At 41.3% G+C, this 12,998-nt stretch overlaps 1 protein-coding gene across 1 annotated transcript in view; it reads left to right on the top strand.

Annotated features, from left to right (window-relative positions):
- Nucleotides 1-1,579: 1,579 nt before the first annotated feature.
- papss1 (3'-phosphoadenosine 5'-phosphosulfate synthase 1) overlaps nt 1,580-12,998 on the top strand; it is a 36,308-nt gene continuing 24,889 nt past the window's right edge. The window contains exons 1-7 of the mRNA XM_084085027.1: nt 1,580-1,793; nt 2,825-2,939; nt 3,322-3,557; nt 6,113-6,251; nt 8,018-8,136; nt 11,733-11,846; nt 12,110-12,221. Coding sequence (XP_083941153.1) covers nt 1,731-1,793; nt 2,825-2,939; nt 3,322-3,557; nt 6,113-6,251; nt 8,018-8,136; nt 11,733-11,846; nt 12,110-12,221 — 898 coding nt within the window. The 5' untranslated portion in view covers nt 1,580-1,730. The remainder of the gene's footprint in view (nt 1,794-2,824; nt 2,940-3,321; nt 3,558-6,112; nt 6,252-8,017; nt 8,137-11,732; nt 11,847-12,109; nt 12,222-12,998) is intronic.

Genomic DNA, 12,998 nt, shown 5'->3' with positions numbered 1-12,998 from the left:
ATTAATTAATTCATTAATTTCTGTATATCTTTTTATAACTGTGGTGCTTATTTAATTTAGAACGCACGTGAGGACGCATTAGTCATCATAGCTATATATCAGATAAAATGTAGCGTTTATAGCCATGATATCAAAACATGTTTATTTCACAATGTTTCATTATTCCTGGCTAGGTAAGGATTTATTGCCTCTAGACGTAAATATTTGATGCATTTCTAACGTAATTCAATATTATAAATGAATCAGTGCATCATCACACTGAACACGCAGAGACACGTCATAAGAACAGCTGAGTCAAGACCTATACCTCTATGGTCAAGACACACTGGTCTCAGATCAGTTCCTAACTCCAAGTTCGTCAACTAGGGGGAAATACGTCACTTCCGTTTTTAGTTACGTCGATGTCAATGTTGCCATGTCCGCTTATTATAAGCGACTTTAGGCTTGTTTTTCTGAAAAGTTGCTTGTAAATATTGGTAGTTGCGGGGGTAACAGGACAGGTGGGCACCAAAACCATCTGGGCAGTGGGCTCTAGGGACAGCTGGGCACCAAAACCATCTGGGCTCTAGGGACATGTGGGCACCTGGATGCGTGGGCAGTTAGGGGTGGAGATAACTGGGCACCTGGACGAGTGAGCACCTGGAGAGGTGGGCACCAGGACAACTGGGCACCAAAACCATCTTGGCACTAGGGACACGTGGGCACCTGGACGAATGTTGTGTTTGAGGGATTAAAGAACAGTGGGTTACATATCACTTACAAACAACAAAGCAGCATGCTATGTAAAGTACAAAAAACACTTATGGCCACGAATCCTAATTCAGGTGCCCACTCGTCCAGGTGCCCAGTTATCTCCACCCCTAAGTGCCCACATGTCCCTAGTGTCCAGATGGTTTTGGTGCCAAGTTGTCCTAGTTCCCACCTCTCCAGGTACCCACTCGTCCAGGTGCCCAGCTATCTCCACCACTAAGTGCCCACTCGTCCAGGTGCCCAGTTATCTCCACCACTAAGTGCCCACTCGGCCAGGTGCCCAGTTATCTCCACCATTAAGTGCCCACTCGTCCAGGTGCACACATGTCCCTAGTGCCCAGATGGTTTTGGTGCCCAGTTGTCCTGGTGCCCACCTCTGCAGGTGCCCACTCATCTAGGTGCCCAGTCATCCCAAAAATATGGTGCCAGATGTCCCTACTGCCCACCTGGCTTGTTTCCTAAATTTATTTGCAGTGGTTCTAGAACATTTTTATGTCAAGGAGTCAAGGACCCCCAAATGAATATGTACTTGTCCACAGACCCCCATGTGAAAATATGTTGTGCCAGGGACCCCCATACAAGATTTGCGTTATTAAAATATTCAAAATGTCCCCCTTTCCCCCCCAAGATTTTATTTAAAAATAACACGACGCGTTGTGAGATTGTAGATTGTCTATTTTCAAACATCCGATGTATAGGTTTAAAGTACTCCCATAGTGTCCCAACTGTCCCATAGTCTTTTGGGCTTGTTTTCGAACTGGTTGCTTGTTTCTCTAAACAGAATCTGGCAACACTGGTCGGTGTCTGGAAAATCCTTCCGCCGTGGGTTCCTGTGCAACACTGTCTGCCACTCCTCCTCCATTCACTGGAAACAAATTGTACCTCTTCTGTCCTCCTGCACGACCAAAAATAGTCAGCCCAAGAGTTACTTTATAAAAACGGGTAGCTGGAGAAACACGGTGTAAGTAGTGCCGCCTGCCATGGAGACTTCTAGCAACTCGCACAAGAAACAGAAGGTGACCATTGCGCCTGCTGAGAACTGGGTAAGTTCTTCATGAAGAAGATGCATTCATTCACACACCGCCACGTCCACCAACCTACACCCCCAGCAGCTGCTATGTAGTGTAGCTAGCTGCAGAGCTAGCCACCGAGCTAACAGAGCTCTACTGTCTTTATAACCAAGGGTTCTAGTAATATAATGCATTGGGTTGCGACTGTTGCTATGGTGTTGCTCTTAATTGATTTGTCTGTTTGGCCAGTGCCTTTGCAGATATGGTAACATCCTGTACACTGCACTCTGTCTGTTCCTCATAAGCCTCAGTCTTTAGCTCTTAAGAAAGATAACAATGAATTGGTCATTTGAAAATACCATATCTTTGGGTTGTTTATTATGGAATTGCTCTTATTGAGTTGTCTGTTTGGCCAGTGCCTTTGCAGATATGGTAACATCCTGTACACTGCACTCTGTCTGTTGCTCATAAACCCCAGTCTTTAGCCCCTAGGAAAGATAGCAGTAAATTGGTCATTTGAAAATACCATATCTTTCGTTTATTCATTATGGAATTGCTCTCATTGAGTTGTCTTTTTGACCAGTGCCTTTGCAGATATGGTAACATCCTGTACACTGTTCCTCATAAGCCTCAGTCTTTGCAAAAGCATACATTATTAACTCATAGTCAATGAGTCAATGCTAGCCTCTAGGAAAGATACAGTGAATTGGTCATTTGAAAATGCCATATTATCTTTAGGTTGTTTATCGCTGTTTTATTGTTAGTCACAGTTATCTATAAGCTAACTTATGTTACCTTAACTTAAGTTTCTCTCTTTTCTTTATTTGGGCATGCATATGCGTGGACACAGCAAAGCATGTTCTGTAAATGTCCAGTCTTATACCTTATAGAATCTAGGCAGTGTGATATGAGAGTGACAACACTAGCGTTGACTCCCATTGAAGAATGGAATGCGGAAATGCTCGTTGTATCTCAAGTTCCATTGTTTGGAACTATAGCCCATGTGGCCCGCTTTGCGGTGAGATCAAAGCATGTTGTAACTCTCTCTGTGGGTCTGGTTCTAGGGGATGCAAAGAGCGACCAATGTGACCTACCAAGCCCACCATGTCAGCAGGAACAAGCGTGGCCAGGTTGTGGGTACCAGAGGAGGGTTCAGAGGATGCACTGTCTGGCTGAGTGGTAAGTCAGTGCACACTTCTTGTCATGTACTTGATAAGGCAGGATGTTCTGTGTTTGGGTGACTACCCTTCACTGAAAGATGTTTCACTCTGAGGGCTGCTGCCGCTGATAAAGGCACAAATGTGAATATAATTTAATTTTAAAAACAGAATGTCACGCACTAATCTAATCAGAATCGCCTATTTGTCTATTGCACGGCAGTACTGCAAGTTGTCTTGGTGATGCAGAGCACATCAATTGCATGAACAGTAACTCATGTTTCTCTCTTCTCTTTTCTTTATTTGTGCATGCATATGCGTGGACACAGCAAAGCATGTACTGTAAATGTCCAGTCTTATACCCACTTCATTTTAATGTCCGTGCCCTCCCTCTTAACCATTAGGTTTGTCCGGGGCTGGGAAGACCACGGTCAGCATGGCGCTGGAGGAGTACCTAGTCTGTCATGGCATCCCCTGCTACACCCTTGACGGGGACAACATCCGCCAGGGCCTCAACAAGAACCTGGGCTTTAGCCCTGAGGACCGTGAGGAGAACATCAGACGCATCGCTGAGGTGGCCCGGCTGTTCGCTGATGCCGGCCTGGTCTGCATCGCCAGCTTCATCTCTCCATATAGCAGGGTGAGTGACGAAGGAGACAGGGATGGGACAATGGCTGGAAGGAGAAGAGAGGAGGGTTGAGATGGGTGTTGATAGACCAAACTGGATGAAGAACATCCACTTATTTGGCCTCATTGGCAAAGCTCTTCTTATTCATTTTTGTGTATAGTATACTGTAGATGCACACTGATAAGATGTCACACTGAGAAGAACCAGTATGCGCGCGCTACCGCAAACCCGACTGCTCAATAGTGGTCACAGCACTCGTGTGTAAAAGTGCATCCCCATCAAACTTTCAGTTGCTGTTTTACTCCTGGAGGAAGAAGGTGTAGGATGTTTACTGTGATCGCTCGCTCTTGAAATATATAATCCTTGATTTCTGTGAACAATAATAGCGATTCTCAAAGCAGTTGTCCTCCAAACCCCACCTCCAGCCGCTGTCATTAGAACGGAGGGAGCGCTCCCTACGATCACGGCACCAGAGCCTGCTTGCTCGCACAACTGTATCCCCTCAAGCCCTCAAATTTATGCGCCGTCGCGTGAAGGTGTCGCTACTCAAGTGCACAGAAGCATACAGCATTCCACCTCAGGCAAAAAAACAGACAATAAGTTATCTAGTAAACCTGTTCCAGTATATGTTGCTTACTTAGAGCTGGAAACGCCATCAGAGTCCCGTCATGTGTAGGTGATAATGTCCCCATTTTAGACCATAGTTTGTCCGTCCTGTTAAGCAACTTGTATGACATTCCATCCTGTTAAGCAGCTTGTATGACAGTCGCTCGTAAATCGGTCCCTGGCACGATTATTTAAGTTTTGTGGGAGTGGCTCATGTGTAAATTAGGAAAAAAATGTATGTTTAAGCACCAACATCACAGGCACAGATAATAGTAGGCTAAAGCTATTAAAGCACTTTATTATACAATATAGGACCTATATTGTTCTACCGAAAAATAACACCCTTTCTGAGGTAAAAAGAAAAGTGGCTTAGTATAAAGCTGGAATGCAGCAGCATGCAGGACACTGGGTCACTGCTACATCTGCATCTTGAATTGTATTTATATGGTGTTCATGTGATCAACAAGTTGGATAATTGCTATTACAGTTGAATAAGTAACTGCATAACCGTGACTACGGGTTTCCTGGAAAAGTAAGATATGATATTGCAAACACTTCACCAAATTGCAGTCACATTTGCAGAAATGGCAAACACGCTGAGGAACATAATTATGGAGCTCTGAATGATTCAACTAAAAACATTATACAAATTGCTTTGAATTTGACTCATTTGTTAATGAGGTTTGGCACTACTGTAATTGATTTAGCATAAATAATAAGCCATTCTAATTCTAAGTTTCTTCACGCATGTTTCCAGACGCATACGCATGTCTCAGAGCACACGTGAGCTGTCGGGTGGAAACCTTGTATGTCCAAAAACAATACTTTTCAGGAAATGCAACGAAAACTTTAAGAAATTGTGAAAATAGCCGATCTACAAGCTCACACATCGCATGTGTAGATTAGCTTGTAGATCTGTTATTACGACAGCTTGTAGATCTGTTATTTTCACTATAGCTGTCTCCTCCACCGCAGCCTCCACCTTTTGATCAGAGTCTGGCATAGGGTCAATGGCCCCGATTCACTAAGCAATTTACGACCATATTTTGATCTTACCGGCATTTAAGACAATTTTCTTCATGCAGAATATTGTCTTCTTAAATGCCGGTAATATCAAAATATGGTCGTAGATTGCTTAGTGAATCGGGGCCAATTGTTATGCCCCAGTCTAGGGGTACTATTGTGATTTTCTCTCTGCTGATGCAAGTCAATCTGTCAATGTATTGCTTATGTCACAGCCCCTTTGTCATGGCCCCACGGGTCGGGTTGTGACACTTAGGCCCGCTCTTGTATACCTATGGGGGGGTTTTGCTTGGTGTTCCCTGATTTTGCTTAGCATGCTGTCTTAAGCAAAATTTAGGGAACATCCCAAGAGCGGAGCCATTAACGGCAAGTTTAACTGTATTCCACTTGTTGTTAAATTTACTTTGACGTGAATGTTCCTGACCCAACTTAAAAAGTTGAGATATGGAGATACAAGGTTTCTACCCGACAGCAACGAAATTCAGATATGAGTGCTTTCATTTAAGATTGTATGGATGTTGTTGCATGCATGTTTCGAATAAGACCCATTGTAAGACCCATTGTCTGTGCACATAAGGCAATTCATATTTATGTTTGTCATAATGTGTGTTGGAATTTCATTAGCAGTTTGGAATTCGATACAATGCAAGAGAATTTCTGCGATGCAAGTGCATGCTTGCTCAATAGCTCAATTTTAATCAAATGAAAGCTTTTCCCCGACAAATATTTTGTGTTTTGAGCCAGGCTACCTTCGCTGGCAGAACATAAACATACATTATTTAGGAACAAGATGCAGCATTGCAACCTCTTCCAGATACTGCAGCAGTCAGTATTTCTGCCTCTAGCTTTCTGATACAGTCCTTCAGCTTTGCATTTTGATAACAAACTCATTTGCCCTTGTTTATAACTTCTCCATGTCTGTGATCCTTGTCTGTTAGGATCGCCTTAATGCCCGGAAGATCCATGAGGCAGCAGGCTTGCCTTTCTTTGAGGTGTTTGTGGACGCGCCCCTGGATGTGTGCGAGCAGAGAGACGTAAAGGGACTTTACAAGAGAGCCAGGGCCGGGGAGATCAGAGGTAGACTATTGTTTAATATTATCGTTATTATATTATTTTGGCTTTGTTGAGAACATTGAAAGAAACTTCATACCGACATCTAGCTGTTTTATGTAATGTTACTTAAATATCTTATACAACTACATTGTCGCATTCCTAAACCAATAATTTGATGACCAGTGGACCGGTAGGCAGCGGTTCCGGTAGGAGACACAAAAGAGACTATTTTTGTCTCCTACCGGAACTGCTGCCGATCATCAAATTATTGGCTTAGGAATGCGACAAAAACTAGAAAATATCCATTAATTCAAGTCTCCATGGGGTGACTAATCGATAGAAAAAAAGTATTTTTGGGGGTGAACTATCCCTTTTAAGGTCTTTTCTGAATTGTGAGTGTACTGCTAAATGATATGATCCACCAACAAGCAGTACTCACTTGGTTAAATATCAGAAGCAGCACTTTATTGAAATATGTGCTGCTTCTGGCAACACTTGTTGGGGGAAGTTTTATATAAGAGGAAGGGGACTTATCTCTCTTCAAGATGGTGCCTAACATTTCAATCTAAATTATTTTATTAAATGTTCATCAATCATCCCCATTACAAATTAATCATATAAATGTACACAAAATAATTTTGCTTAAGGTAACTGATTTGTCCTCTAGTAAGGACCATTTGCTGTTGTTCTAGTAGTATTTCAGCCCTGTCTGCCCTGTAAACACACTCTTAATCCTTTGTAAAAGTCTGCCTTTAAGGCACTTACGTACACTAAGCATTCAGAGTTGAATTGAATTGCGTTATCTTAGCTTCAAAACTATCAACATAGTGTGTAATGGCTATTCCCTGCAACAAAGGCTTACACCAGTTGTGGGCTCACTTTAGTGTATATAGCATATTAGGTATCTTCCCAAAACGTTGGCACCCTGCAAGTCCTACAATACTGTACGTTCACCTAGGGACTCCATTAAATGCTTTAAAATTTCAGCTTACTGTGGACATGCATGCTTGTACTTTTCACTTTGAAATATTTAATTTAAACACCGGATAAAGTCTATGGGAAAGTCAATGTTCTTTCATCTGAAACCCCTTTATTCTTTCACTTGTTTGCAGTTATGTTACTTCAGCATTCTATAACTTACAGACTCCATTTAAACTTAAACAGGTAGAGCATCTCATGACTTCCATGACTGTGATCAACTTTTTGATAACTGTTATACTTTTGGAGCTATCCCACTTCAAAGCACATGTGGATCTCAGTCTTTTCAGCTTTTCCAATACACACTCATGGTGTTTGCAGAGGTTAGAGAGAAGGAGACAGAAAGAATGACTCTTTGTATTTGTAAACTCACTGTGCTAGTACTTTTGTACATTTCAAGCTCCAATTTTCCAAAACATAACCCCTTCCAGGGAAAGGTTAAAATACTTTCATGTGTTCTGTCAGAGAATGTATCATGTCAAAATATCCCAGAGACACTGCATGTCTTCCATGGAAATGTAAATATTTTCAGTTGCTCTAAAGTGTAACAGGCTTGATCACTGTAAGTTGTAAGTTATGTCAAAGTGTCCTTTACCAAGAGGCAGTCAGTCCCTACCCGCATTTACTCAACCTCTCTGTAGATAAGGGTATGCTTGCTTATCAGACCTAAAGTAAATAGTTAGAAATTAAACACACGTTCCAGTGATTTAGAGATTGTAAAAAAAAAATCCATGAATTAATTTAATTAGCTGATGAATACATGTGTGAATTAAAAAAAAAAGTATTTACATTTTCATTTTATTTCTTGTCAGGTTTCACTGGTATTGACTCTGAATACGAAAAGCCTGAGGCTCCAGAGCTGGTGCTGAAGACTGACTCCTGCAGTGTCAATGACTGCATACAGCAGCTCATTGACTTGCTTCAGGAAAGGGTGAGAGGGAACACAATACATCACTCTCTTACTCTGTGTTTGAAAGGCAAATCACACCGATTACTTCTGGGGTAACTGGGTTAATTAGGATTAGGACATGGGTTAGAGAGCATTCAAATACATGCCCAGTGATTCTGTCGTGGCTGCAACTACAGCATAAATGTCAGATCAAGAGATAAACATTAGGGGTGCCCTGGTGGCTCAGTCATGTAGTGCAGTGGAAGGGGGATAGAGAGCCAGGCCCAAGAGTTCAAAACGTTTAATCCCTTTCTGAGTGGATAAGATGTGGATTTGAGGTAGTTCTAAACCCCAAAACAGGATTGGGATCACTTTGATATTCGATCAGATCAAATCCAAGCTTTATATTATTGTCTCCGCCAGGCCGAAAGGCATGGCGAGAGAGTATGTTTTACCCCCTGTCCGTCCGTCCGTCCGTCCGTCCGTGTGTCCATCTGTCCGTTAGCAGCTAATCTCCAGCATCGTTGGCCCGGTCGCTGCGAAACTGTGCACACACACTCCCTGGATGCCAATTCAGAACCTCTGCCCCAAATCTTTCACATGGGCCTGTTATAGCGCCACCAGGAGGCCGATTTGTGCAAAATCCATTTTGTTGACATTACTCCTACAGATTTTATCCAAACATCATGCAAATTGGTACACACCATCTCTACAGTCATGTGATCAACACGGATGTGTCCGATTTCCCATATTCCATCCTGATTGGTTGAGGTTGGCTTCCAAAGTTTGCAGGATTGGTCCATTTTGAACAAAAGGCCTCAAATTATGCACACAACTTGTAATTTCCGTGAAATTTCACACGCACATTCCCACTAGGCAGAGGAAGAAATGCCACCCTTTTCACAATGGCCTGTTTTAGCGCCACCAGCAGGTCTAATTTAGCAAAACACATTTTTGGAACAAAATGCCCCAAATCATGAATGCAGTGTCCGCTTGCCGTGAAAGGCCTAGGAATAAATGGCACAACATTGGTCTATTATAGCGCCACCAGGAGGCCACAATAACGTACCTGACCTGGCGGAGACCTGTGCTCCGAGGAGCACTTTTTTTAGTTCTGGATCAAATCTTCAAAATGGTCAGTTTCGGATCAGTTTGATCCTAAAAATCTGGATCCCATTGGAGGTGTGGATTGTATAGTGGATTACCAGAGCAAAATGTACTATACAATTAATTTAAACATATGTTTCAGTATAAATTCAATGGTAAGTTTGTGATTTGAAATAGTACATTTGTAGCCTTTATGCTTGACTAAAAATGTCTCTTCTTTTTGGTCAGATTTCCACAAACATTATGTCAATAAGAAATATACGTTTGTTTTATCAAGTAATATCTTTAACAAAATAAAACAAACCTTTGATCAAACTTCAAAAGTAATTGTAGATAATACAGTAGTTTTTATTGCATGATCACTCAAGTGGTATGAAAATACACTTGAGCCTTTTAGATTATTTTTGTTTTCAAGAAATCTTTTCATTCGATACAGATTTTAAGCAAGTGTTGTGTACTTGGAAAATACATCATTATTAATCATTATATTCTTAACCCTAGCATCCCTATTTTGGGCAATAGACAAATATACCCTTCAGGTGTTTGGGCCCTTCTTACCCAAAAGTCCCCCCATACCGCCTATCGTCCATACCAAGCAGTGATATACTATCTATCCTTACTAATTTACTAAACTCTTAAGAGTGTTCTTAAAGTTATAGTGGGACGGGATATTCAATTTTGTCTTTTGTTTATGTTTTGTTACTCTGTTCTTTTTAGTTTTGCAGGGCAGGACTGAAATGTACAATTTAGGCATTTAGCAGACACTCTTAACCCATTTTGGGCGGGAACCCCTATTTGTAACTATACCTTTCAGGACGGGAACTTCTTTGGGGTTCTTGTTGCTATGTACAGTATATAGCAACATACATTTGTTGTAATCTTTGAATAAATATTTGAAGTTTTTCAGAAAACGTAACACATTGAGTGCCATAAGCGGTCCGGACCGTTTTTCATAATCCAAACGAGGAGTGCCGAAACAGTCCGGACCGTTTTTGACCCAATTTTATTTTTATACGTGGGGCGCTGTAACGAAACTTTGGGATCATCCAAGGAGGAGAGGCCGGATGTGGATCCATGTCAAAAATCCTTCCGGTCGGCCTCTCCAATGTTAACTCCTTGACTAAAAGCTTAATATCTCCATTTCTTTTTAATGTGGTGGAAGCGAGTCGTTTTCGATCGGCGATCACTCTGCAATGGAGGATTGCGTTAGAAATATTATTGTTCCAGGCGTTAGTCGGGACCCTCCGCCGTCTCGCACGCACGCTTGTTTACATGCACTTCCGCGTCGGGGCTTCTACAGCACGAAACGTATCAATGTAAGTGGATGGAAGAATAGCAGGCACTGAACGTATAATATTTTAATAAACCTCTGGCACCCGATGTGTTAAGTCAGGATTTAGAGGTTTTTTTTAGAATTGGCCTCAGGTATAAATGGGTTAATTCAGAGTGACTTACAGTAAGCAAGGTACACAAGATAATACATCAAATGCATAGAGACAGTGTAGTGCCTCAGTAATCTAGAATCAAAGGTAAACCAAGAACCTATCATCAGTCTAAATATTATAATAATATAAAAAAATCACACCCTGTGTGAAGGTAGCGGCGCCTTTGATACATTATGTCTTCGATATGTGTTTATAATGTGTTTATTGCCTTGTGTCACGTGAAGCTTGACCAATCACTTTGTTGACGGGTCTGACCAATCAGAACGTTGACGGTGAACACGGACAAAGTCAGGTATAGAGCAGGATCCGCTCTATACCTAAAGGTATAGAGCGGCTAGCGCCGCTAAAAATAAAAGAAATATGTACAAAACTATACAAACTATACAGGATGCCAGGTCAACAAACAAACTGTAGTTTATCAACATTTAACATAAGCTATTGTATTTTATGATGTTCTATCAGCATCAGGAAAGTTTGTGATAAGGTGAGAAGAACTGTACCAACTGTCATCCAGGTTTTCACCACTAGATAGAAGCAGAGACACCTTTCTATGCTGTTTTGTGTTGATATGGCAACTTGAATTATGAAATAATTTTGCTTTCACTAATACTGTTAACTTTTTCTCAACAATCCATTTCAATTCTATTGATAATGTATAGAATGTAATAAGAATAACAGGACAGCATTCAGAGATACAGCAGTATGTCAATGGTGATCGCAGCAAGATTGTATTAACAAAATATGAAGGGAGAATGGGAAGATATTGTAGATTGGTCCATAAAATACAATATCAGTAGTCAGTACAAGAAAGAACTATGCAATATTGTACAAGGACTACTATGGCAGTACTAGTGGAGCTTGTTCTACCAAGACAGAGGAGTTCCAGCCATTATTTTCTAGTTAATCTGATTATTCTTTTCTGTCGTGTACTGATCTGATCTGTTCTATACTATACTGTCCTGTTCTTTTCAGTTTTATTTCATTGTGTTGTTCCATGTGCACTCTATTTGCTCACTGTTATATTCTGATACTACTCTACATTTTATGTCAGTTTTGATCATTTGGACATGACTGTTGTTTCTCCAGGATATAGTGCCAGTGGATGCTTCCTATGAGGTGAAGGAACTTTATGTACAAGAGAATAAGCTGGACCTGGCAAAGGCTGATGCTGACACTCTTCCTGCTGTTGAGATTGGGAAGGTACTGTTTTTTTAATTCTTTGATAAAAAATGTCAACTTCATGTTGATTTTCGTATTTACATTAGGAAGAAGACCCGGACTGGATCTGGATCTTCAAATGGCAAGTTTGAAGTTTATGACAGAGCATAAATTAAGTGTGTGTGTGTGTGTGTGTGTGTGTGTGTGTGTGTGTGTGTGTGTGTGTGTGTGTGTGTGTGTGTGTGTGTGTGTGTGTGTGTGTGTGTGTGTGTGTGTGTGTGTGTGTGTGTGTGTGTGTTTTTCAGGTGGACATGCAGTGGGTGCAGGTGCTGGCTGAAGGGTGGGCCACTCCTCTCAATGGCTTCATGAGAGAGAGGGAATTCCTGCAGTGTCTCCATTTTGACTGCCTACTGGACGGTAAAATGCTTTTATGAATGTCATTTGTGTAATTGTTGATTTACTAGCTTTTTATATTAATTTGGGCATTTTTCTCAGTTGGAGGGGCGAGATGGGAGGAGTGTCCGGAGAGAAACGAATGACACCGGTCATGAGCCACCGGTATCTAAATTCTAAAACATAATCACAGAACTATTTGACATTAATGGTTGCCCAATTGTCTGGGGCATGTAAAAAGAAATATTCGGGCAAATGGAATTTGCTTTCTTATTACCCAAACGTGGAAGTGGGTTTTTGTGACTTCTTTCTTTTTCTTCATTTATTTTTTGAGTGTTTTTAGAGACTGGAAGATCAATCTTATTTTATTAGGGCTACTTACACAACATGAGTCATATACGTATCTGTCCATAAACACCTGAAAGTCTCACACTCTGCTCAGAGCTCTGTCTCTTCCTTTCCCTCTTCCTCTTGGAAGTGAATGAGGCGTTGCTATGGAGATAAGTTATGTATTTAACTGCATCTTAGTTAGTAGGTCTAGTGTGTTCCACCACGGTGAAAGTAGACAAGTGATGGATTAGTGGAGGGTGTATATGAAGGTATATGCTCACTTGTTTTTCTGTGAGCATTGCTTATACTCACTTCTAGTGTGAACAAAAAGGGTTTAGTGTTGTCACAAACATACATTTTTCAATGCATATTGATTCTGAATATTTGAAATGGTTTCAAAACTCATTTTCATCACTATCGATCCCAGCCGCGCATTCTCCTATAACTCTTCTCTGCCTCGTAGAAAATTCA

The sequence above is a fragment of the Gymnoscopelus microlampas genome (assembly GCF_963454915.1).
Source record: "Gymnoscopelus microlampas genome assembly, chromosome: 2".
In the NCBI taxonomy this organism is placed as follows: Eukaryota; Metazoa; Chordata; class Actinopteri; order Myctophiformes; family Myctophidae; genus Gymnoscopelus; species Gymnoscopelus microlampas.
The sequence above is the reverse complement of the archived record's forward strand: the minus strand, read 5'-3'. Positions and strand labels throughout refer to the sequence as shown.